This window comes from Balaenoptera acutorostrata, chromosome 1 (assembly GCF_949987535.1).
Source record: "Balaenoptera acutorostrata chromosome 1, mBalAcu1.1, whole genome shotgun sequence".
In the NCBI taxonomy this organism is placed as follows: domain Eukaryota; kingdom Metazoa; phylum Chordata; class Mammalia; order Artiodactyla; family Balaenopteridae; genus Balaenoptera; species Balaenoptera acutorostrata.
Window position 1 is genome coordinate 84,211,813 of NC_080064.1, and position 21,914 is coordinate 84,233,726.

The 21,914-nt window shown below is 46.0% G+C and overlaps 1 protein-coding gene across 5 annotated transcripts in view; it reads left to right on the forward strand.

Moving 5' to 3' along the window:
• Nucleotides 1-21,914, forward strand: part of SLC44A3 (solute carrier family 44 member 3) — a 94,067-nt gene that overhangs the window by 25,313 nt on the left and 46,840 nt on the right. For 4 of the 5 annotated variants that reach the window (XM_057530527.1, XM_057530537.1, XM_057530561.1 and 1 more), the window contains exons 6-10: nt 930-1,090; nt 2,748-2,837; nt 4,316-4,440; nt 9,131-9,317; nt 19,630-19,795. In XM_057530527.1, coding sequence (XP_057386510.1) covers nt 930-1,090; nt 2,748-2,837; nt 4,316-4,440; nt 9,131-9,317; nt 19,630-19,795 — 729 coding nt within the window. The remainder of the gene's footprint in view (nt 1-929; nt 1,091-2,747; nt 2,838-4,315; nt 4,441-9,130; nt 9,318-19,629; nt 19,796-21,914) is intronic. The other variant, XM_057530542.1, reaches the window with a different exon arrangement.

A 21,914-nucleotide genomic window follows, 5' to 3' on the forward strand; every position in this document is an offset into this window, starting at 1 on the left:
TTTGGAATCTGAGCTGTGTGAATGTATCACACTTGCAAAATTTTTAATTTAAAAAAAAAACAATGGCTCGGTTGTATTACTCTTCTCTTAAATCACCGTTCAGTGACTCGGGAACTCTTATATACTGTTGTGACTCCTGAGAAAGATCCTTCCGTATGTTCTGTGTTGAGCTTCACTGGGGTTTCAGAAGCCATTTTGCCTTCATGGCAATGCGATGTTGGTGACTGTCTAATGTTTTAGCAACTTGTCAGATAATTTGGCACTTCTTGGGTCAGGATTATTTCCACTGTTTGGGGCCCACAGAAGGAAAGAAGAGCAGGATGTTATGAAGGTACGTGTGGCCTCATTAAGATTCATTAGGATGAACATTCCTGGGCATTTTTCCATTTCAGGAAGGGCCCCAAAAGAGGTCAGCTTTCTCATCTACCCAAGGCAGTGATCAACCACAGCTTCATTCATACATTTATCACTCATTTATTAAGCACTCACTCTGTTTGTAGCAAAACTCTCAAGGCTTTTACGTCTTCTTAAAGAGGATAGAAATAAAGCTGGTGGTTTCATTAGTACAGCTTCTGATTGAGCCAGTCCTTATCTCTAACAGTTCCTAAAAGAAATGTGATTCTTGTGTTGGAGTTGGTAGTTTGTTATCCAGGAAGGGCCAAGACATGGGAGTCAGCAATGTCACTCCCCAACATTAGGTTTCTGGTGTCTATGGGCCTCCATAATCAGTTTCTCATCCAGGCATCAGCTGAACACTGCGGCAGCACAGATGCCTGGCTTTCTAAGGTGTAGACTGCAAACAAGATGTTAAACTTCTTTTTATTACTGTGGATCTTATACATTTTGGTTGCTGAGAATTTTAAATAAACATCTTTTTTTAAGATAAGTAATTAAGTAAACATCTTTGCCACTTATTCTTTTATTTTTAGCAAGTCTTTTCCCTTGTTTAATCGATGCATCCCTCAAACGCCTGAGTGTTATTCCCTGTTTGCGTCTGTTTTGATCAATGATGTTGACGCCCTCCATCGAACTCTAAGTGGAATAATGTCAGGAAGAGACACAATCCTCGGTCTCTGTATCCTCGCCTTCGGTAATTTTCAATTAATTTTATTTCAGTGACTATTTATACCAAAGTTTCTAGCACTTATGTATGTTGTACAATGGAAATTAGCCTCTTGACTTCAAGATACAACTTCACTTCATATATCTTCTTTGTAGTTATTTTCAGTGTTTCAGGTTCCAGTGGAGGAGGGGGCAGTAAGACTGGGGAAAGGCCAGCTGGCTCTCTGCCCAGAGGCCTCACTAGGTGGGGCTGCCTTAGAGAGTGACCACGTTCCAGGGCCTGCTCCTCAGCTCTGCATAAGGATGGATGTGCAGAGCAGATTGCCACTTTGTGAACTGGCCATGATAAGAACCAGGAACGCATGTCCTCTGGCCCGTGTACCCTCTTCCCCTAGGCAAGCCTGATCACAAGGCTGCTTGGTGAGCAAGGGAAGGAGGTGTGTGCATCATGTTAAATAGCATCAGAGGGCATTGGCCTGATGTATCCAGCTCCTCCTAGGAACAGGCCTGCTGGGTTGTAGGAGGGTCAAGGTCTTGAGCCAGATCGTGACTTTTCCCGGCCTTTCTGGAAGCAGCCCCCCAGCCGCTCGTGACCGTTTGACTTCCCATTTGCTGTTTCAGCTCAGTGAGTCCCCTTAAGAGTCGACCTTCTCTTTGAATGAATTAGTGCTGTCTGCTGCTGTAGGCAATAGTAGTGGCCTCTTATTTACCCCGTTATTTACAGCGGCTGCCTCCCAACCTTGGGAGGTTGAAAGAAGCTCTTTGATCAGCCATTAACATAATTTTGCCAGTTTACCAATTGAGTTTTCCATAATTTCATTACCCAAAGGTTACTGATTCCTGAATGCTTGGGGGTGCTTAACTAGCCACCATTATGTAACTTCCAGACTTCTTATGACCCAGGTGTGCCAGACATCGTGCTTGCTGTTAACACATTAAACCTCATCAGAACCCAATCACCGTTTGTAGGAGAGGAAGCTGAGGCTTAGAGAGGTCTGAGGTTTGGCCAAGCAGAGGTGCAGAGCTGAGACTCAGCCCAGACCTATCTGATTCTAAACCCATGTTCTTAACCACTACACCCAGATATCTATATGTAATCTTGAATTCTTGTTCAGAAAAAAAAGTAATATAGTATTTATAAATTCACTGAAGTACTGAGAATAAATTCATAGGCTTAAAAACCCCCAAATTGGAAACTGATGTGCAGATTTTTATACATACATCTTATCATTATAATCTTAAAATTTTTCATTTTTAAAGGCATTCATCTTTCATATATAATGAGAGTATCTGAGAACACAAAATTAGAACTTTAGATAAGTTATGAAATCAAAAGAGTTAAGTTTGATAAAAAATTTTAGATGGTTCATTTGGACTTAAAAGAAAAAAAAAGAAAGTTTAGGGTATTTGGGAATAATACCTGCTTTAAAAGAAATTTTTTTTAATTCAGAAAGAATGCTAGCACTTTCAGGAAGTGGCACTGTTACAGACCTAACTTGTGTATGCTTCAGAGAGCGGCCTGGGTGTGTCTTGTTCTTTTGTTTGGTAGATGTCCAGGATATTTAGAGATTGCAGGAAGTCCTCAGCCCTCACTCCTTTGGAAGGTTTAGGCATTCCAGCCCCATCATCATCCCCCTCATGCCTTGGTGGTTGTTAGAATTTATACGTTTTGCTTAATTTTCTAGCCTTGTCTTTGGCCATGATGATCACCTTCCGATTCATCACCACCCTTCTGGTTCACATTTTCATTGCACTGATTGTTTTGGGATTGCTGTGTAAGTATTTCCACTTGATTGATTTCTTCTTGATTAAATGAAAAGCCTTTCCATGAAGTGTAGAACTTAAAAGCTGGTATTTCTGAGCTACATGGGGTCTTAGAGAGTCTCTCGTCCAACTCCCTCATGTTACATATGAGGAGACTCAGGCCCAGAGAGGACAGGGAGGGCCACAGGATTGCTTCTGTCTCACAGAAAACAGCAAAGTTCCTGCCCAGCCTTCTGTCTCTTCTGCACTGTGCCGCCTCTCAGATGAGCCGGCCAGGTGAGTGGTACTGGTTTCCACACCATTAAAAGTCAGTTCCAGTGCCTGTTGGAAGCCCTTTAAAGCAGAGGTCCCCAACCCCCGGTCCGAGGCCTGTTAGGACCCGGGCTGCACAGCAGGCGGTGAGCGGCGGGCCATTGAGCGAAGCTTCATCTGCCGCTCTCCATCCCCCACCCCGTCGCTCGCATTACGGCCTGAACCATCCCCCCAACCCCCACCCTGTGCGTGGAAAAAGTGTCTTCCACGAAACCGGTCCCTGGTGCCGGAAAGGTTGGGGACTGTTGCTTTAAAGGATGTCTTCTGAATTTTCACATCACCCATTGACACGTGGGTACCCACACTGTCATGCAGAGGCTCCGGCCAATCTGAAGAGACGCAGGCCCTGAGCTGGGGCAGGGTGTCAGAGACCCTGCCCGGTGCCCACTGTTTTCCTTTTCAGTGCTGGATCCTGCATCCATCCAGAAGTTGTCGGGGAAGAAGGTCCGAGGGGCAGAGGCATGCAGGGAGCTCAAGGCAGCAGCTGTTTCCGAACTAGTATAGGATATTTTAATTTTTAATAATTAGCATGACCAAATAAATAAATAAATAATTGGCATGACCGTAGGTGTTTCATCCCCTAAACAATCAGTTCTGCAGATCACAGGTGCCCAACGTGCAGGCGCTGGAGGACACGCACTGTGGCTTGTGAGGGTGCCTTCCCCACCTACGGCTAGTAAAGACGACTGTGACCTCCCTGTCGTCACTGTGGATGCGGTGCAGGTGGCACTTAGTACCTCAATGCAGAGCATTTGCAATGTCGGGGCGCCCGCCCAGTTTTGTAGGTGCCAAGCCAATATCCAGGCTGCCCCTGGAGTTGTCACCCTCAGAGCTCATTTGGAAATTTTAGACTTTAGACTCTAATGTTGTTCCTCTCACCATCCCCGTCGGTGTAGTTTCCTCCCTGCTCACACCCAGCCCCACCCATGGGCTAGGCTGACAGGACACATCTGTGTTCCGGAGTCACCTCCCTGCGTCTCCCAGAGACAGGCAGTCACCCCAGGTCTGGCAGGTCCTCAGCTGGCCACATCCAGCTGCTTCAGAGGGCCGGTCATTGCCTGCAAAGCCCCAGGGATTTGGGACCCACTGCCTGAGCAAGGCTGCCTGGTGTGAAGGGAGGGGCCGGTGGTTAGCTCATGGCATACGCGCTGAGTTCTGCTGGTGTTTTGCTTTCCAGTTGTCTGTGGTGTCTTATGGTGGCTGTATTATGACTATACTAATGACCTCAGCACAGAATTGGACACAGAAAGGGAGAATATGAAGTGTTTGCTGGGGTTTGCTGTTGTGTCTACAGTTATCACGGTAAGAAACACCCTTCCAGCAGTAGATCACGTAGCCGGCCAGAACTCTGAAATCCAAATAATTAGATTTTAACCAAAAACAACGAGCACTTGTTTTTCTTTCACTGCAGAATGTATATACATGTTAGTGTAGTGACTGTACATACGTGTCTAGTGCCTTTGTGTTTTATTTGCGATACCTACGTAGGAATGCATTGCAGCCTTCAAAAAGATGAGTAAACGCTCTGACTTCGTTCCAGGTCACTTCCGCCATCTCAGAGGTTGGTTCGTTCCCCTTGCTGACTCATTCCCCTTGCACACGGTAGAACCGCTTTCACCCACAGGCGGCTATAGGGTGGACGCTGCAGCGTGGAGAGGAAGCCAGACGTACAACAGTTCCCATTTCCTGGTTTGCGGAGAGTCGCCGCCCCTCTAGCCAGTGGATGCTCCGCTCTCAAGGCTGTGACAGCTCGCACTGCCCTTGAACACAGAGAGCCCTTTGTTTCCAGACGTGCGGCTGCTAGGCTAAGTTGGTTTGAGAGAACCGCCGCTTCCTTGGTGAATTCCCTAGTTGAGAGCCAGCAAACAGAGAACATTAAGCCTGGAGATACTGGTTGTTGGGGGAGGGTGGTTGGCAACTGAAAATCATTCTGGTCCCTCCCCTGGTGCTGATAGCAGTTCTGGAATCACAGGACCCCGGAAAGGGTCGGCAACTGATTTCAGGTGGCCCACGGGCATCCTTTAGTGTGTGGCTTGCTAACCGTTTCATGGAGGCCTGGCAGCTGGGGTTTCCACACGCCCATTAAATCTTTCAGCAAGGGCAGATTCTCTCACCAGCTCAGCTCTCTCCTCTAAGGGAATCCTTCGGTTCTCACGTTTGGCACAGGCTTCCCGTTTTCTCCTTTCTAGTGAGGAGTAAGGTTTGTGTTTGTCACGTGAACTGCATCTCAGTGAGCAAGTATCCGATAAAGCAAAGCTCCTGGTTCGTCCTGGGACCAGGCCCGTAGCTGAGCCAGGGCGTGTGCAGGAGGCTGGAGAAGAAAGGCCCTCCTGCACCCCAGGCGGCGTGCTGGGCTCTTGGGCACTAGGGGCAGGGAGGAGCAGGGCTGGGAGCCCGGAGAGCTTGCTTCGCCCCCTTCCCCCACCCCCAGCCCTCCACAGGGCTCCCTTTGTCTTCACACACTGAACCATTAATGGCCGCCAGATGCCAGGGTCGGGGGAATGCTCTTCACCGAGGGTCAGGCTAGGGAAGGGGTAGGCTGTGAGAGCAGAGCGAGGAAGCGCCCCACGGCTCGCACACCGTTCATTTAACACGTGTGTCACTGCTGCTCAGTCTCTACCAAGGCCTGGGTGCTGGCGCGCTTGTTCTCATCAGAGCCCTAGCTTCTCTGTCACCATCACCATTTACTGAGCTCCTGTTATGCCCAGGGCCCTGCACTAAGCAATGCACCTGGCAGGACAAAGCACAGAGATAACACACGCCCCACGATGAGGTGAATTACAGGGCTAGCAACGCCATGACGTGGTACACGGGGAGAGAGGGCGGCCTATGAGGGGGGTTGCCTAGGAATATTATTTCAGTGGTTTCAATAAAACCACTAGCAGCGATGCAGACAATGGGATGAACGGCATCGAATGCTCACCTCAGTGTGTCAGCCTAGGGGCACAGGCTGAGGTGCAGCAGTTTGCAGCTTAGAGCCCAGAAGGGTGACGTTGAAGCTTGACCCCTGCGGTGAGTCAGCTCTGCTGTCCACCCCGCCCAGCCCGCACCCCTGGCACAATCCCCAGTGGGTAATGCTGATCTCCCTTGAGACTGGGGAAGTGACGGGTTAGAGTTAACTCATCACTTGTGGTCAATATCCTGGTGTACTTTGAACGTGAGGGGAGCATTTTATACATATATATGTATATATAATATAATTGAAAAACACACGCATTGAAACACACACATTTTACCATTCCACTCAGGAGCTAGAAGCCAAGTTTATTTGCCTAAAGATTGTATCATTTTGCCTCATTAGAATTTTTAGTAAAAAATGACAACAGGGGCTTCCCTGGTGGCACAGTGGTTGAGAATCTGCCTGCCAGTGCAGGGGACACGGGTTCGAGCCCTGGTCTGGGAAGATCCCACATGCCGCAGAGCAACTAGGCCCGTGAGCCACAACTACTGAGCCTGCGCATCTGGAGCCTGTGCTCCGCAACAAGAGAGGCCGCGATAGTGAGAGGCCCGCGCACCGCGATGAAGAGTGGCCCCCGCTCACCGCAACTAGAGAAAGCCCTCGCACAGAAGCAAAGACCAAACACAGCCAAAAATAAATAAATAATAAAATAAATATAAATAAATTAATTTAAAAAAAAAAAAATGACAACAACAAAATATGTCCCTCTTCCTTGTTGATTGTGCTAGGCATTGAGGACACAGAGATGGAAATTCCTACTGTCTCCTCCAGGCATCTTCCCTGGCTCCTCAGGCCAGTCCCCACAGCTACGGCAGGAGGCCCTGCTCCCAGCCCCGGGAGCAGTTCTGCACAGTTTATCCCACTGCCCTCTGACTTTCCTCCACTTGATTATGAGGTCCCTGAGGGCAGCAATGCCCAAGGCCAGCTGGAAGAGGAAGGGCATCCTAGGCCAAGGGAGTAGCATGTGAGGGGGTCACATAGACAATAGAGGAACCTGCAGGAAGTTCCCTCGGCAAGAAGGGACCATGCCAGGAAGATCCTGATTTACAGTGATGATGATTTCGATCTTTATCCAGGAGCTTTGGGGAGATGTTGAAGGATTTTGAGCAGGGAGGTGATATCCTTGACTCTACCTTTTACAAAGATCCCTTTAGCTCGGGTTGGAGGAGGGATTGAGTCAGGGGTAGGGGGCTAAGGGGATTAAAACAGAAGGTAGTGCGGAGGCTACTGGGGTCTGGATGAGAGACGTTGAGACTTGAGCTGTGGCATCAACGTGGGAATAGAGAGGAGAGGATGGATTGAGAGCTCTATCGGGAAACTGAGTCCGAGGTGATTGAGATCGTGCTGTGCGCTGGGACTGTGCCAGTCCTTGACAATAACAGCCGGCCCTGCCCTCAAGGAGCATGATGTAATGTGAAATGCAGACAATAAACATCTACAGTAGAGTATGTTGAGTGCTACAGTAGGGTAAGTATGGGATAAAATGGAAGCACGCAAGAGAGGAACCTGATTTTTTCTTGGAGAGTCCAGGAAAATTAGGGCCACTGGAGTAGGGAATACAGGGGAAATATGTTTTTTTTTTTTTTTTTTAAATTTTATTTATTTATTTATTTATTTATTTATGGCTGTGCTGGGTCTTCGTTTCTGTGCGAGGGCTTTCTCTAGTTGCGGCAAGTGGGGACCACTCTTCATCGCGGTGCGCGGGCCTCTCACTATCGTGGCCTCTCCCGTTGTGGGGCACAGGCTCCAGACGCGCAGGCTCAGCAATTGTGGCTCACGGGCTTAGTCGCTCCGCGGCATGTGGGATCCTCCCAGACCAGGGCTCGAACCCGTGTCCCCTGCATTGGCAGGCAGATTCTCAACCACTGCGCCACCAGGGAAGCCCGGGAAATATGTTTTTGTATGAAGATAATGAATTCGGTTCTGGACAAGTTGAGTTTGACACCCTGTAGGACACCCAAGGCCTGGTCAGTAACTGAAGTGCTTACTCATCCAGCACCTAGAGAAAGGTGAGGCTGGAGATTTTTTTTTTAATTGGCCACAGGATCTTAGTTCCCCAACCAGGGATCGAACCCGTGCCCCCTGCAGTGGAAGCGTCGAGTTCTAACCACTGGACCCTGGAGATTTTTATTTAAAGGTTATCAGCATCTAAGAAGGATTCTAAAACCACAGAGGAGTAGGAGAGACCACCCAAAGGATCCCAAGAAATAGGAACTGAAGAAGTAGAAGGAGAGCCAGAGGAAAGAGCAGTCACAGAAGTCAAAGGAGAAAGTTTTAGGAAAAGAGGAGGGAACAAGAGATTCACACGCCATGCTGAGGTCAAGCAAGATCTGGAATGTTTCCGTGGGATTTGACATTCAGGAGGTCAGATGAGGTGACCTTGGGGAGAGCAGTTTCAGGAGAGTCTTGGGGTCTGGAGGTTTACAGGCAGCTGAAGGATGAGTGCAGGTATGGACGTGCAGGTGGCTGGTGTGGACTAGTGAAGAAGCTCGCCTGTGAAGGAGATGAGAGATGACGGTGGCTGGACCGCGGTGTGAGGGTAGAGGGAGGTTTGTTTCTTTCATACGATATTTATATACAGAGAGGCCAAAGACAGCAGAGGAGGAGGCACAGAAGGTTGCTTTGAGGCATGATCACTGTCCTCTTCCCTCATACTTGTGTCCCCTTGACCTTCTGCAGTCCTTCAGCATTCTCTGAGCATCTTGGGTGCTGTGGAGGGAAAAAGAAATAGACAGTTCCCTGACCCCAGATGACCTTATTCTCGTTTTCTCTCATTCTCTGACCAGATTGCAAGCTCCTTTAGAGCGGAGGCTGTGTCTTGTCCACTGTTGTAGCAGCAGGATCTAGCATAAGTATCAGCACATAGTAGATGCTCAGTTAGTATTTGAGAATATGTCTATTCTATTATAATAAAAGTAGGGAGTAACTATCTTAAAAGAGTTGTTTGCCGAGATGTCAGGAAAATATTAGGGTTTGTTTTCAGCTCTTCTCAGTTCTTCATTATTTTGAATAATTTAACCCCTTTCTCACCAGGCAGTTCTGCTCGTCTTGATTTTTGTCCTCAGAAAGAGAATAAAATTGACAGTTGAACTTCTCCGAGTCACAAATAAAGCCATCAGCAACTCTCCTTTCCTGCTGTTCCAGCCACTGTGGACGTTTGCCATCCTCATTTTCTTCTGGGTCACCTGGATGGCCGTACTCCTGAGCCTGGGAACTGCAGGTAAGGGCAGTGGGAGTGGGGTCCATCACCCTAGAGTCATGCACAGAAGGCCTCACCGTTCTGGAACCATTGGCCTGTTTTTGTAAGGACCAAATTTCCCATGCAGCTAAAGGCATCTGATGGCAACAGTGACAGTGCTTGGGGCTCTGTCATGGGAGAAAAAGCAGGAAATTCTTTTTCCTCTTTTGTATCAGTATGTGAAAAAAAGAACCCAGGAAAGACCCTGTTAAAATGTTGTGCTCAGAAGAACGAGCTTAAGTTTAAAGCAAGTGTGCACAGATGTTCACATTGCTTTGCTCCTGGGAAGACAGTACTGTCCTCCATTCTGCTGTCATATCTATACAGTGGTTTATCACCAGAGATATTCCTCAGAATCTGCTATAGTGCTGTACTAAAATACAGATGCCTGGGCCCCATCCTCAGAGACTCTGATTCACTTGGTTTGTGGTAGGGTTATATTTTTTTGGATGCCTGTAAGAGAGCAACCACATTCTAGAATAGTGCTATTCAAAGGGTTGTCTGACACCAGATAAGGAGCTTATGCCAGAATGTATATCCCTCCATCACTTCCTCCGTCAAGAAAGACTTGCTGTGAAAAAAAAAAAAAATGTCAGCAGAACGAGATGATAGGCCTAGTGATGCAGCTGACCTACCTTCTGGCACAAGCTCCTTATCTCACTGTGGACTAATCACATACAGGGTGAGCCCAGGCCACTAGTCTATGGCCCCGTTTGAGTGATACTGCTCTAGATCTTCTCTCACTCACTCCTCGATTTGATTTAGTTAAGGCCCAAACTCACACTCTGATGTGAGTACAAAAGAGTAAGTTGCTTTCGGAGACTGTCACCAGGCAGATAAGAACCACAGCAGATGTCAAAGCAACAAGGCTAACATAATTTCTTAATGGTTTATCAAGTTTATTCTATTCGCTGTAGGCTCCAGTTGTATATGTAGGAATAACTACATGTAGTAGATTCTTAGTAAACTAGGTTCTCTTACCTCTCTTCTGGAGTAAACTGAACCCGTGGAGATTACTCCAAGATGGGCAGCCAGCTCTCTGGAGGTCCAAGCCCTTGGAAGCCCATGTTTCCAACTTAGAGATGCTCTAGGGGCAGTCTGTTCTGTCGGGGGTCTCTGGAAGCTTGCTGAAGGCCTGCAGTGCCCTTCCGATAATTATCCAGCAGGGAACCTTGTTCAAACAGGCACAGGAGAGTAATCAATCAGGATGAGGTTTGTGTGAGAGTGACGGAAACCTCAGAACAGTGGCTTAAACAAGATGACAGGTAATTTCTCTCTCATGTAAATGAAGCCCACAGGAGGAGACCCCATGCCAGCATGGGCTGCCAGAGGTCACAGACCCACGCTCCTTTTTTCTTGCTGCACAGCCTACCACTTGCTTCCACTCATAGCTGAAATAGACACCTGAGTTCCAACCACCCTGTCTTATTCGGGCTGTGAGGAAGGTAGCAGGGAAGTCATGACAACACTTCCACCTATAGCCATTGGCCAAATCCCAGTTACATGGCAAATCCTGTGTGCAAGGGGGGACAGGAAATGTCATTTCGTTGGTGGCAGCCATGCACAGCCTAAAAATGAGAGGTTCTGTAAATTGCAGGGCAGTTGGAAGTCTTAACTAGGGCAACACTGAACAAGCATCTTCCAGCTCATTTCCTTGGCGTGGTCTTAGTCCTGGCGGAAAGGGAAACAATGGCCTCGGTGCCTGCAGGAAAGCAAGCATTTGTTGAAAATTTCCCAAATTCTAACCTCTGCACTAGGTGCTTTCTTATGTTCTCTCCTTTAAGTGTTGCAACCCCCTTTTGATGCCTGTGTTGTTATGTTCAAGTTACAGGCAAGAAAACTGAGGTTCTGAGAAAGCAATTTGCTGAAGGTCCAGCTAGAAAGTGTGATGGCTCTTACTGACGCCAGAGCTCTAGAACAGAACCTGTGCTCTTTCCACTACCTCGCATGTCCCTTGTGTCTGGGATACAAAGCTAGGAGATCAAATTAGACCTCCTCAGGTTTGTCTGTTCAAGTTGAAGCAGTATTGTGACCACAGCAGCTGGCTGGTGAATGCAGGCCTGTAATGTGGTGTTTGGGACCTGCGGCCAGAGGGCAACATGACAGGGCCAGAGGCTAAAGCCAGATCAGGCTGGGAGTGCGGTGTGGCAGGAGGTGGCAGGGCTTGACGCTCTGGTGGTGGACTGTGGCGCTGGGCCCTCGCCCTAGAGAACCACAGAGGAGAGGTGAGGCCTCGGGAAGTACAGCTCAGGACCAGGGAGGGACCTTCCTACTGCAGCCTCCAGGGCACCGCTGCCCGCCCCGCTGTCCTTATGGGCTGTGAGTCTGGGTGAAGGGAATTGTCTCTGTGGTTAAACCCTCAATGATTTGGAGCAGGACACGTTCTTTCGTTCTTTAATGCACAGACGTTAGGTGAGCGCTGGGGGGACGAGGCCCTGGCAAGGCACTGGGGAAGAGTGGTGGCCTCTCCCCACGGTGAGGATGGCAAAGGCTGATGAACATCGCAAGAGGAGAAACTTGGGGAGCTATGGAGCGGCACAGTGGAGCTCCAACCCCCTCCGCGAGTCAGGGAAGGCTTCTCAGAGGATGGGCTGGAAATTACCAGAAGATCGGAAAGTACGGAGAGAGGCAGAGGGGGTTTAGTGGGGTCATGTCCAAGCACAGGAGGGAACCTGCTCACAGGGGACAAGGCGAGAGCTGGTTCTGAGAGTTGGGGATGTAGTCGGAGAGGAACACGCCCCAAAGCCAACTCGGGGTGAGCTGCTAGCAGGGCTCTCCTTCAGTTCCCCCACTTCGGCCCCAGCTGGGCCCAGGGCCTGGGGACATTACACAGCCTCAGCCCAGGACTGAGAGGAGGGGCAGGGAGAGAGTGTGCTGCTCTGTAGGGCTGAAGGCAGCACATCAGAGAGTCACATATAAAAGCCCAGCCCTTCTCTATCTGTGGAAGGAGCAAAATGAGCACAAGGGAGAGGAGCTGAAGGGCAGAAAAGGAAACTGGGTGCCCAGGACCTACCGTAGGGGTCTGTGGGCAGGTGGATGTTCGGCTTCGCAGGAGAGGGTGTCGCACAGAGTGACTGCCTTCCCCCCTTCCCCGGGGCTGGGCGTCATAGAAACCAGATCCGCTGTCCCCTTAGGCCACCTGCCTCTCCTTTCCACTCACCTGTGAGCCGACCCAGGTGCACAGAACTCCCTTTGACTTCAAAGGCCTTTTCATGCAGTGCCAGGACGATGGGCTCTGGGCCTGGGCAGGTCATCTGCTGCTTGTTTTGATCTTCAGCAGATGCCCAGGTGATCCGGGTGGTGAGAGATGCCTGCACAGCACCTGACTGTCTCATTTCATGTCCCTCAGGAAGTCCCAGAACCCTCAGGCTCTCTCTTCAGTCTGAACCCAATGTTCCCAATGCTGTGGGGTGTCCTCAGTGGGTAAATACTGTAAGACTTTTATTGTGTCAGATGATTGAATGAGTTAATATTTTAATGTGTAAAAAAGAAAAGAAAATGCAGAAAAAGTGAACTTTAGGTTGATCATTTTCTGCCATTTTTTTGATGAGCTCTTTCTCTAGTGACTGTTAATCAGTCTCTTGACTAGTTGACAGACTCTGGCTTGTTTGAGGATTGTTTCAGTGGAGCATAACGAGGCCCTCAGTAATGACAGCAACTAGTCAGCTGGGACTTGTCTGCCACCAGCAATGTGACAGTGACTACTAAATCCAGTGAAAATAGTAGTTACAGGAAAACGGAAATAACCTTGGGAATCCAGTAGGTGCAGTTGGCAGGTTGGAAAGAGCCCAGTTGATCTGATGACCCCCAGTTACCCTAAGGTGGTTGGGATGCCCCAGAGTCAGAACAGTAGAAGAAAGAAGCCCATTTGGGGAAGGGGGTCTTTCTCTCCCAGTGGTACTGCAGTTAGAAGAGGTCATCGCAGGGATGTGCTCAGCGTGCTTAAAGGCAAAGGACCATGCTTGGAAAGGAGGCAGCAAGGTCGGACAGAGGGTCTCCCATCCAGCGAACTGGGATCCAGGATGGCTCTGGCCTTCCTTGTATGTTAATCCTCTGGGCTTCCTGTTTTCCTTTTTATACAGTGGAAAAATGGTGCTTTCCCCAGGCTGCCTCATAAGGATGTTAGGAGGCTGAAATGGGACCAGAGCTTTGCTCTGCAAATAAGAGACAGTATATGTTCCTTATATTAGGAACTAATGTCAACTAGAGAATGTCTAGTACTAGCTTCAGCTTTGTGGTTTATTCTCTGCTCTGCATAACATATTTGAGAACACAGTCTAAAAGAAAATTGTCCTTTTTTTAAGTTATCAGAGATCTAGAAGATAATTGAAGTTATTTCACAAACGTTTCCTAGTGGCCCAGTCCTGTCCTAGGAACAGGGGGAAGGGAGATTGCTCAGGAGAAATTTAAAACAGCTCCTGCTTTTCAGAAGTTTATGGTCCTTGTGGGGAAGTGTGAGGGAAAACAATCTCCATGAACATCTAGGTGCCTTTGCACCTGCTGTGGTCTTTGTCTAGAATCTGCTCCTCTTCCTAACTTTCACCCCAACTTTTTCCCCCAAACTTCATGGAAAACTAGTCATTATTCAAGATTTGTTTTGAGTAATATATTTCTTGGAAAATCTCCTATAAATTGCCCAGACATACTTAGATATTTCTTCTTCATTTTTCCCTGCATTTTTTATATTCTTCATTCTTTCAACAGATATTCATCAAATGCCTGCTATGTGGCTTGGGTACTGAGATACAGCCGTGAACCAAATAAAGGTACTAGTGAGTGGGGAAAGAGAGCATAAATAAGTAAATAGATTATGTCAGGTAGTGATAAGGCCTATAAAAAACAATAATGCAAGATAATGACTTGTGTGTTGTCTTCCCTCAAGAGAATGAACATCTGGAGGGCCTGGGCTGTGTCTTTTTCTTTCTGTCTCTATGGTCAGTGCACAGCCCTTGAGTGAGTTCAGTAAGTGTGTGCTGAGTCAGTAAGTGAATTCACATCAATGTTGTGTTCAATGAGATGTATACACAGAAAGAACGAGGTGACCCACAGGTGTGCTGTCAGTGAGATTTTCTTCTCTTTTGCCCTAATCCTCGTGCTGTCAGAGCAGAAGCTGAGCCAGCAGGGGGCACAGGCAGGATGGGTGTCAGCAGGACACTGAGCCAGTTTGCTGGAAGAGGCCAAGTGTACAGAATGTGCCAGAATATAGAACCCTTTTAAGTCGGGCCTGCATCCTTTGGGAAATTATCCCAACCAACTGGACTGCCTCCCTTGAGAAACTGCCATTTACATTGATCATTAATATTGATATCCATATCACCTCATTAATATGATATCAATATCACCTCAGTCTTTCAAAATGCTTTAAAGCTTGCTTGTAATACCCAGACTTATAGCTAGCTGCATGATGAATTTCCTCCAGGCTATAATGATGATCTCTAGGAAGACTTCTAGAAAGTTGTCTCGAATCTCTATGATAGGATGTATTACTTGAGGAAGGTTGGTTCATTCATTCATTCATACAATCATTCATTCAACAAATATTTATTGAACATTTATTATATCAGACCCTGTTACAGATGCTGGAGATACAGCTCTCCTTCTAGTTTGGAAGCTAGAGGGAGATTGGCATTAAATGAGTAAGTGAATTTTATAGTATATTAAAAGTTGATAAGTGGTAAGGAGAAAAATAAAGCAGAGAAGAGTAATAGGAAATGCTTAAGGAGGGGGGTCCAATTTTGAATTTAGTGATTGGGGAGGGCCTTGTTGAGAAGATAATTTGTGAGCAAACATTTGAAGGAGGTGAAGGCAGAGCCATGAGACTATGCAAAGGAAGGGAAAATGTTCTAGGCAAAGGGAACAGCAAGAGGGAGAGGTGCTGGGGACACAGCAAGGAGGCCCATTCAGTGAGAGTGGCCTGATCGAGGGAGAGAATGGTTCAGGTGAGTGTCAGAGAAAGCACAGGCTCAGATCCTGGGGCGTTGTAGGCCATTATAGGAACTTTGTTTCTGAAATGGGAAGTCATTACAGAATTTTAAGCAGCATAGTGGCATGATCTGACTTACATTTTCATGGCAGTGCTCCAGGGAGGAGGTGATGGTGCCTTAGAACAGGGTTGTAATGGTGCACATGGTGTGACATATCAGATTCTGAAGGATTTCCTGATATTAGGTGAAGGGTGTGAAAGAAAGAGGAGTTGGGGATAAAACTGAGGTTTTTTAGCTTGAGCAACTGGAAGATGGGATGGCCATCAACTGAGATGGGACAAGACTTTGGAGCGTTTTCGGGGAAGAGCAGAAATTCTTTTTCAGTTGTGTTGATTGAGATGCCTTTTAGACGGCTGGATGGAGATGTCAAGTAGGGAGTTAGCTGTTTGAGTCTGAAGTTTCTGGAGAGGGCCAGCTAGAGATCTCATTTGGGAATTGGGGAACACATGAATAGTATTTAAAACCATGAGATTTGAATGAGTGTAGATAGAAAAGAAATTCAAGGGCTGTGCGTTGGGGCATGTCAATGTTAAGAGGTCTTGGAGATGAGGAAGAATCAGGAAAGGAAACTGAAAGGGAGCAGCCAGTGGGCAGGAGGAGAAAAATGTGCTGTCCTGGAATTGGGGTGAAGGGTTCAATGTGTCAAGTGCTGCTGATAAGTCAGATAAGAACTGAGGATTGACCATTGAAGTTAGCAACATGGAAGTGAAACAAAACAGTTTCAGAGAAGTGTGGGGGAATGGATCACGATTAGAGCAGTTTAAGAGAAAGGTGGAGAAAAAAGAATTGGAAAGAATACGAGACAGTCTTAGAAGTTCGGCTGTAAATAGGAACAGAGAAATAGGAAGGACGCTGGAGGAGGAAAGGGAGTCAAAAAGTAGGGTTTTTTTTTTTTAAAAGATGTGAGGTGATTAAAAATGATTCAGTAGAGAGGAATATTCTGATGAAGCAAGAAAGAGAGGGAAAATTTCTGGAGTGATATCTTCAAGTAGGTGAGAAAGGGGATCTAGTGCAGGGGTTGGCCTTAGGATCACAGACAGTTTATCATATTAAGGGGGTCCGATTATGGACACATGCTGATAAGGGGTAGAGATGGGGGTAGGTGCTAGCAGAGATTTTCCGATTGCTTCAGTTTTCTTAGAGAAACCGGAAGTGAGGCCACTGTCTGAGCATGAGGATGGGAAAAAACTCTTAGAGGTTGGAGGAGGAATTATAAACAGTCCAGAAGAAGGGGAGATGAATAAACTAAAGTAGCAAATGTGGTATTCACTCTGATGATATCTTCTTTCTGATTTTTGTGTTTGCCTTTTTCATTTTTTCCCCTAATGGCTAATGTCCAGCATAATTCTAGCATGCAGTATATGCTAAATAAATATTTGCTCATTTCAGACCTGGAATCATATCTACTTATACCTCAGCTATAGCTAACCTTATATTGTACTCACTGTTCTAAGCACCTACCTGTTTAATCCTCGTAACAGTATGGCTTTTAGAGCCGTGAGACTAGATGGAATCAACAAGGGAGTGGTATTAGTGTGGTATGAGTGTCCTCAGATTACAGATGATGAAACAGAGATTTTAAAAGGTCCCACAACCTCATAACTTGCCTGAGGTTGGTCAGCCATTAGGAGACAGAGCAGAGATGTGAATCTCAGCCTGCGTGACTCTCAAACTGTATAACTACTGCCCTGGAGTTCATCTTGTCTTCCCTCTTCATCTTTACAATAAGAGAACCGAGGCCCAGGTTGCTTATCACAAACGTCAAAGCTGAGATTGGAACCAAGCCCTCTTCCAGTTCAGTGTCCTTTCCACCACCATCCCCCTAGATCAATCTTATCTTGGGATCCAGTTCCCAGGCCCGTTAGCTACACTTAGTGGTAGCTATATTGTAATGGTCCTTAGTAACCAAGCAACTGGTATTTTGATGAGAGGCTCTTGCCTGCACCGACCCAGCCATCCAGGAGAGGGCAGTCCTGTGCGCATAAACACGCCTGCCCCACCCTAAGCTTCTTCCTGAAGCTAGAGCGCCTGATTCTTCAGAGAACGTTTGCTTAAAGCAGTGGTTCTCAAGCAGCAGTTCTGTCCCCCACATGGCATTTGGCAATGTTTGGAGACATTTCGGGTTGTCATAACTGGAGGAGGGGAGGGAAGAAGCTCCTGGCATCTAATGGGTAGAGGCCAAGGAAGCTGCTAAACATCCTACAATGCACAGGACAGGCCTCCATCCCTCCCGCCCCTAACAAAGAATTATCTGACCGCAAATGCCAGTTGCTATGTTGAGAGGTTGAAAAACCCTCCCCTAAAGGAAAACCTTTAAATAGTCTGGTATAATGGAACCAGAAAAATAAATAGATGATGGCTTCAGTAAAGATGTTCAAAAACAAGTAGCCAGTCAAGAATAATTTATGAATTCTGCTTCTGTGAGGAATGCCAAGGGTGTGAAGGCCTGCGTGGATCATGATTTATCCCTTTAGCCATTCTCTACTTGCTGACTGTTGCCATCAGTGTGCCAAGCTGGGATGTATGTGAATGTGCCACTGGCAGTACAGGGCAGCCCCAAGGAGAGACGATCCCCCCTTAGCACCCAGGGCCTTTGTACTTCCTTGCCTTTTGTCTGTCAAGGAAATCATCCCTCCTGTTCTTTGGAAACGTCATCCACCCCCAAACCATGTGTGGTGTTGTAGACCTGTTCTTGCAAACTGTAGTCTGTCCCCGTCACTGGCGACCTTGTGGGGGCATCAGTGTGCATGTTGACTGTCCCCATCACTTCTGCTATTCCAGGAGTGGCTGTCCAAGTCTCCACTCACCTGATCTACCTACACTTGCTTGTTAGTTGTGAGGGGTCACCTCCTTTGGGATTGGGAATGCTTTTCTGAAACACACCCATTTTGGAAAAGCATAAGCATTTATCAGTGCCTTACCTGAACCAGAGATTGCTTCCAAGCCAGAATGAGCCCAGTGTTCAATAAAATATTAACTTCTCTCTGTAAACCAAGCTGCTCCACTATTTCTCACAATGTGACTCTTGTTCAGCAGAACACAGAGCGTGAGTTACTAAGACCAGCCTTAGTCTGTGGAATTAGTTTGCTCTACAGCATGATTATCTTCTCTCACTTCGTTTGCACAGACCCTATTGTGAATGTCTAAAGACACATGAATTATGAACCTAAAAGCAATTTATAGCTGTGAAAGGAAATATGAAACTATCTTTAAATGTTCTTCAAGTTGTAGGTTTTGCCAAAGACCAAAGTGCCATCTTCTTTCTTACAGTAGTTTATTTAAAATACACAGCAGAGGACATCTAGAAATCAAATGCAATTGCAGAGCTGGGATTTGGTTTTACTAGATCCAAATGGAATTGAATTGAATTGTAGAGCTAATTCAAAGTTTCTTTAGATGAGAGCAAATAAAGCAGGGTATAACGAGTGAATGGCAGAGCATTGCTGGGGTTACCTCACTGGCCTCAGTTTAATACAGTGTTGTGCTCCTGAAATTTAATAATAATAATAAAAATCGTTATCACTTATGTAGCGATATTTCTTTGGGCCAACACTGACCAGGTAATCCCACTCTACTCTCTCTTGAACTACCACCAGCATATAGGTATTACAGATAAGGATACTAAAACTCCAAGAGGCCAAATAACTTGCCCCAGGCTACCCAAAAAGGGATGAAGCTGAGATTTGAACCTAGAAGGTTAACACTGAGGCCCAGTAGATATTTTAAATGTCCTAGAAGAGTTTGCTCTTGAAATGAAATCTGAAATGAATCCCTTTGAAAAAATGAAGATCCTTGTCTCTTTTATTAAGTCTAAACTTTTGGTGAAGTGAGGTTCTATAACAGAGTCCTAATGGCTTTGTGTGCTTTCATCAACATAAGTTTTGTTTGCATCACTAAGTGTTGTGGTAGAAAAACCATGGGTTTAGAGTCCAGTGTGTCCAGGTTTATATTCTCCCTCCACTAGTCATGAACAATGAGACTTTGCAAAAGTCACTTGACTCTTCCAAACCTCAGTTTTCATATCTGTAAAGTGGGGTGAGTATTAGAGTATAGGTCAAGTGCCTTGCAAATTGCCTACCAATCAGTCATCATAATTATCCCTGTTAATATTATTCATAAGTTAAATGTGTGTTCTCAATTTTTAGTTTTGCTATGAAGATCTTATATTATGGTGGGTATTTCAAACTTTACTTTGGCATCTGTGTTTTGTGTAATGCCAAAGCCCAGGTATGAGGAAGCATGGCCTGTTGAACCTTCTTCCATACTTAGGAAAACATAGGTATAAAGCATGTTTGTGTTTTAAACTTTAGGAGCTGCACAGGTCATCGAAGGCGGCCAAGTGGAATATAAGCCTCTTTCAGGCATTCGGTATATGTGGTGGTACCATTTAATTGGCCTCATCTGGACTAGTGAATTCATCCTTGCATGCCAGCAAATGACTATAGCTGGGGCAGTGGTTACATGTTATTTCAACAGGTAGGTCTAGCATGTTATTCCTATTGATTTGTCTATGTGCTTCATGTTGTGTATCTCAAAAGATATTTTGGAATTTTGACATGACCTCTCAAAAGGGATTGGCAAGAATAAAAGACCAAGCTCAAAATTAGGCAGGATGTTCATTTGGTAGTAAAAAGAAATGTTATATCTTAAATCTGTCACATTTCCAACCTCTTTTACTTTAAGCTAGAAAACCCAGAAGGAAGCCCAACAGGGAAGTATTTGTACAGCTTAGAATTGAAAGATATCCAAAAGAAAGGGTTGACTTCTCCTGTAAATATCCATTCTTACTGACTTCAAACTTTAAAAACATTACTGATCTATTTGGAGCACACTTCAGTAAATTCTGCGAGCTTCATTTCATCCTCTGCAAAATGAGGAGAATGTTTTCTTGGAAAACAATTTTAAACCCTAAGGGAATTGTACATGACTATAAAATATAATTCATGTTCAGATAGTTAAGTGCTAGTGAATTAATTGCTTCTCTGTTCGCTATGATACTTATTTAAGTGTTTATCCTCCTTTACCTCATCAAAATAATTGAGGACACACACACACACACACACACATATACACATACACATCTCAACCCTTTACCTTTTTTGTGTGTGCTACTCTCCATGAGGCAAAGATAAAGCCACAGTCAAGAAGAACACGGCCAGTAGAATGACAGGGTTGGACTCAGAACAGGAAGTTTACTCCTATGGGGCTGATCCTCCTCTAATCTCTCAGCCTAAATGAGCAGAAAAACATGAGGGTTCGTGGGGGTAAGAAAGTCAACCAGGGATGATTCATGCCATTGAGCAATTACCTCCTGATGATAAGGAGTACTGTGGGTTTTATTACAGAGGTGCTGTTGGGAGCCTCCATCATTAGAGAGCCCATAGGATGCACAAAGGGCTGTAGCCCTTGGCATTGAGAACCTTTGAGCCGTTGGAGGGGGTGGTGTGTGCTGCTTACTCCTGAGTAGAGGAGCAGAGATTATTCTAACCAAATTGGCCAGCAAGTCATATCTCTCTGACAGCAGTGATTCTGTGCTATTTTAGTACCACAAAATCAAAGCATTTTCATTGAGAGCTTTTTATTTAACTTCCAGTGAAGTGACTATCTCCCTATCTCTGTGCATTCCATGGGAGAGGAGGCTGGTTTGAGCCACAAAAACCTAGAGAGGCTCAGTGTAAAATGTGCTTCCAAAGATTAGTTAAAGGTCTTCCTAAGGAGCAGTTGGGCCCCAGGACCCCTCCTTCACACCGGCAGAAGACAAGACGGGAGCTTTGCTCTCTGGAGAAGTCATCAGAGAGGGTCTGGACGTGGGGCATCTGGCACAGCTGAGGCTGGGGCAAGGCTCTGCACTGAAAGAAGGGGGAGCAAGTAAAAGTCTAAATACTGAATAGTATTCTACCTACTACCAACCCACACTCCACAGCTTAGCCTCCAGGATGCTGACAGCCAGGTTGATATTTCCTTGGCAGGAGATTATCGGATTCTTCTTTGGAGAAATTGTGTAACCCAAAGAAACGACCTACAGATGGTGCCATGTGGGGGTCCCCCAATGAAATGGCCTGTTTCCCTGACTCTGAACCAGGTCGTGAAACTCACCGGTCAGCAGTCACCCTCATATAGAACCTCTAATTCACTTTTCAGTGCCTCACTCTTAAATGTGAACTGATAACCAGTGATTGTTAAACATTAGAAGAAGCCTCTGGTGAAAGAAAAAGATCAAAATGAACAAAACAAACAAACAGAAAGAACTTAGGGAAAATAGGGGCAATGCAGGCAGCAGAAGAAAACTACAACAACGACAACTATAGTATCCTCAGAAAGAACCAAGAAATGTTGCTTCCATAAAATAAGAATAAAAAAAAAAGAATATTGAGAGAACAAGAAAGACCTCTTTGTAGTTAAAAATATGATTGCAAAGTGATATTTTTCTATTGAGGGATTAAAATATAAAGTTGAAGAACTCTTTCAGAAGGTAGAACAAAAAGATAAAGAGATGCAAAATGGGAGAAAAAGGATAAAAAATCAGAGGCTAATTTAGGACACCCAACATCTGACTAATATGAGTTCCAGAAATAGAGAACAAAGAAAAAAGAAG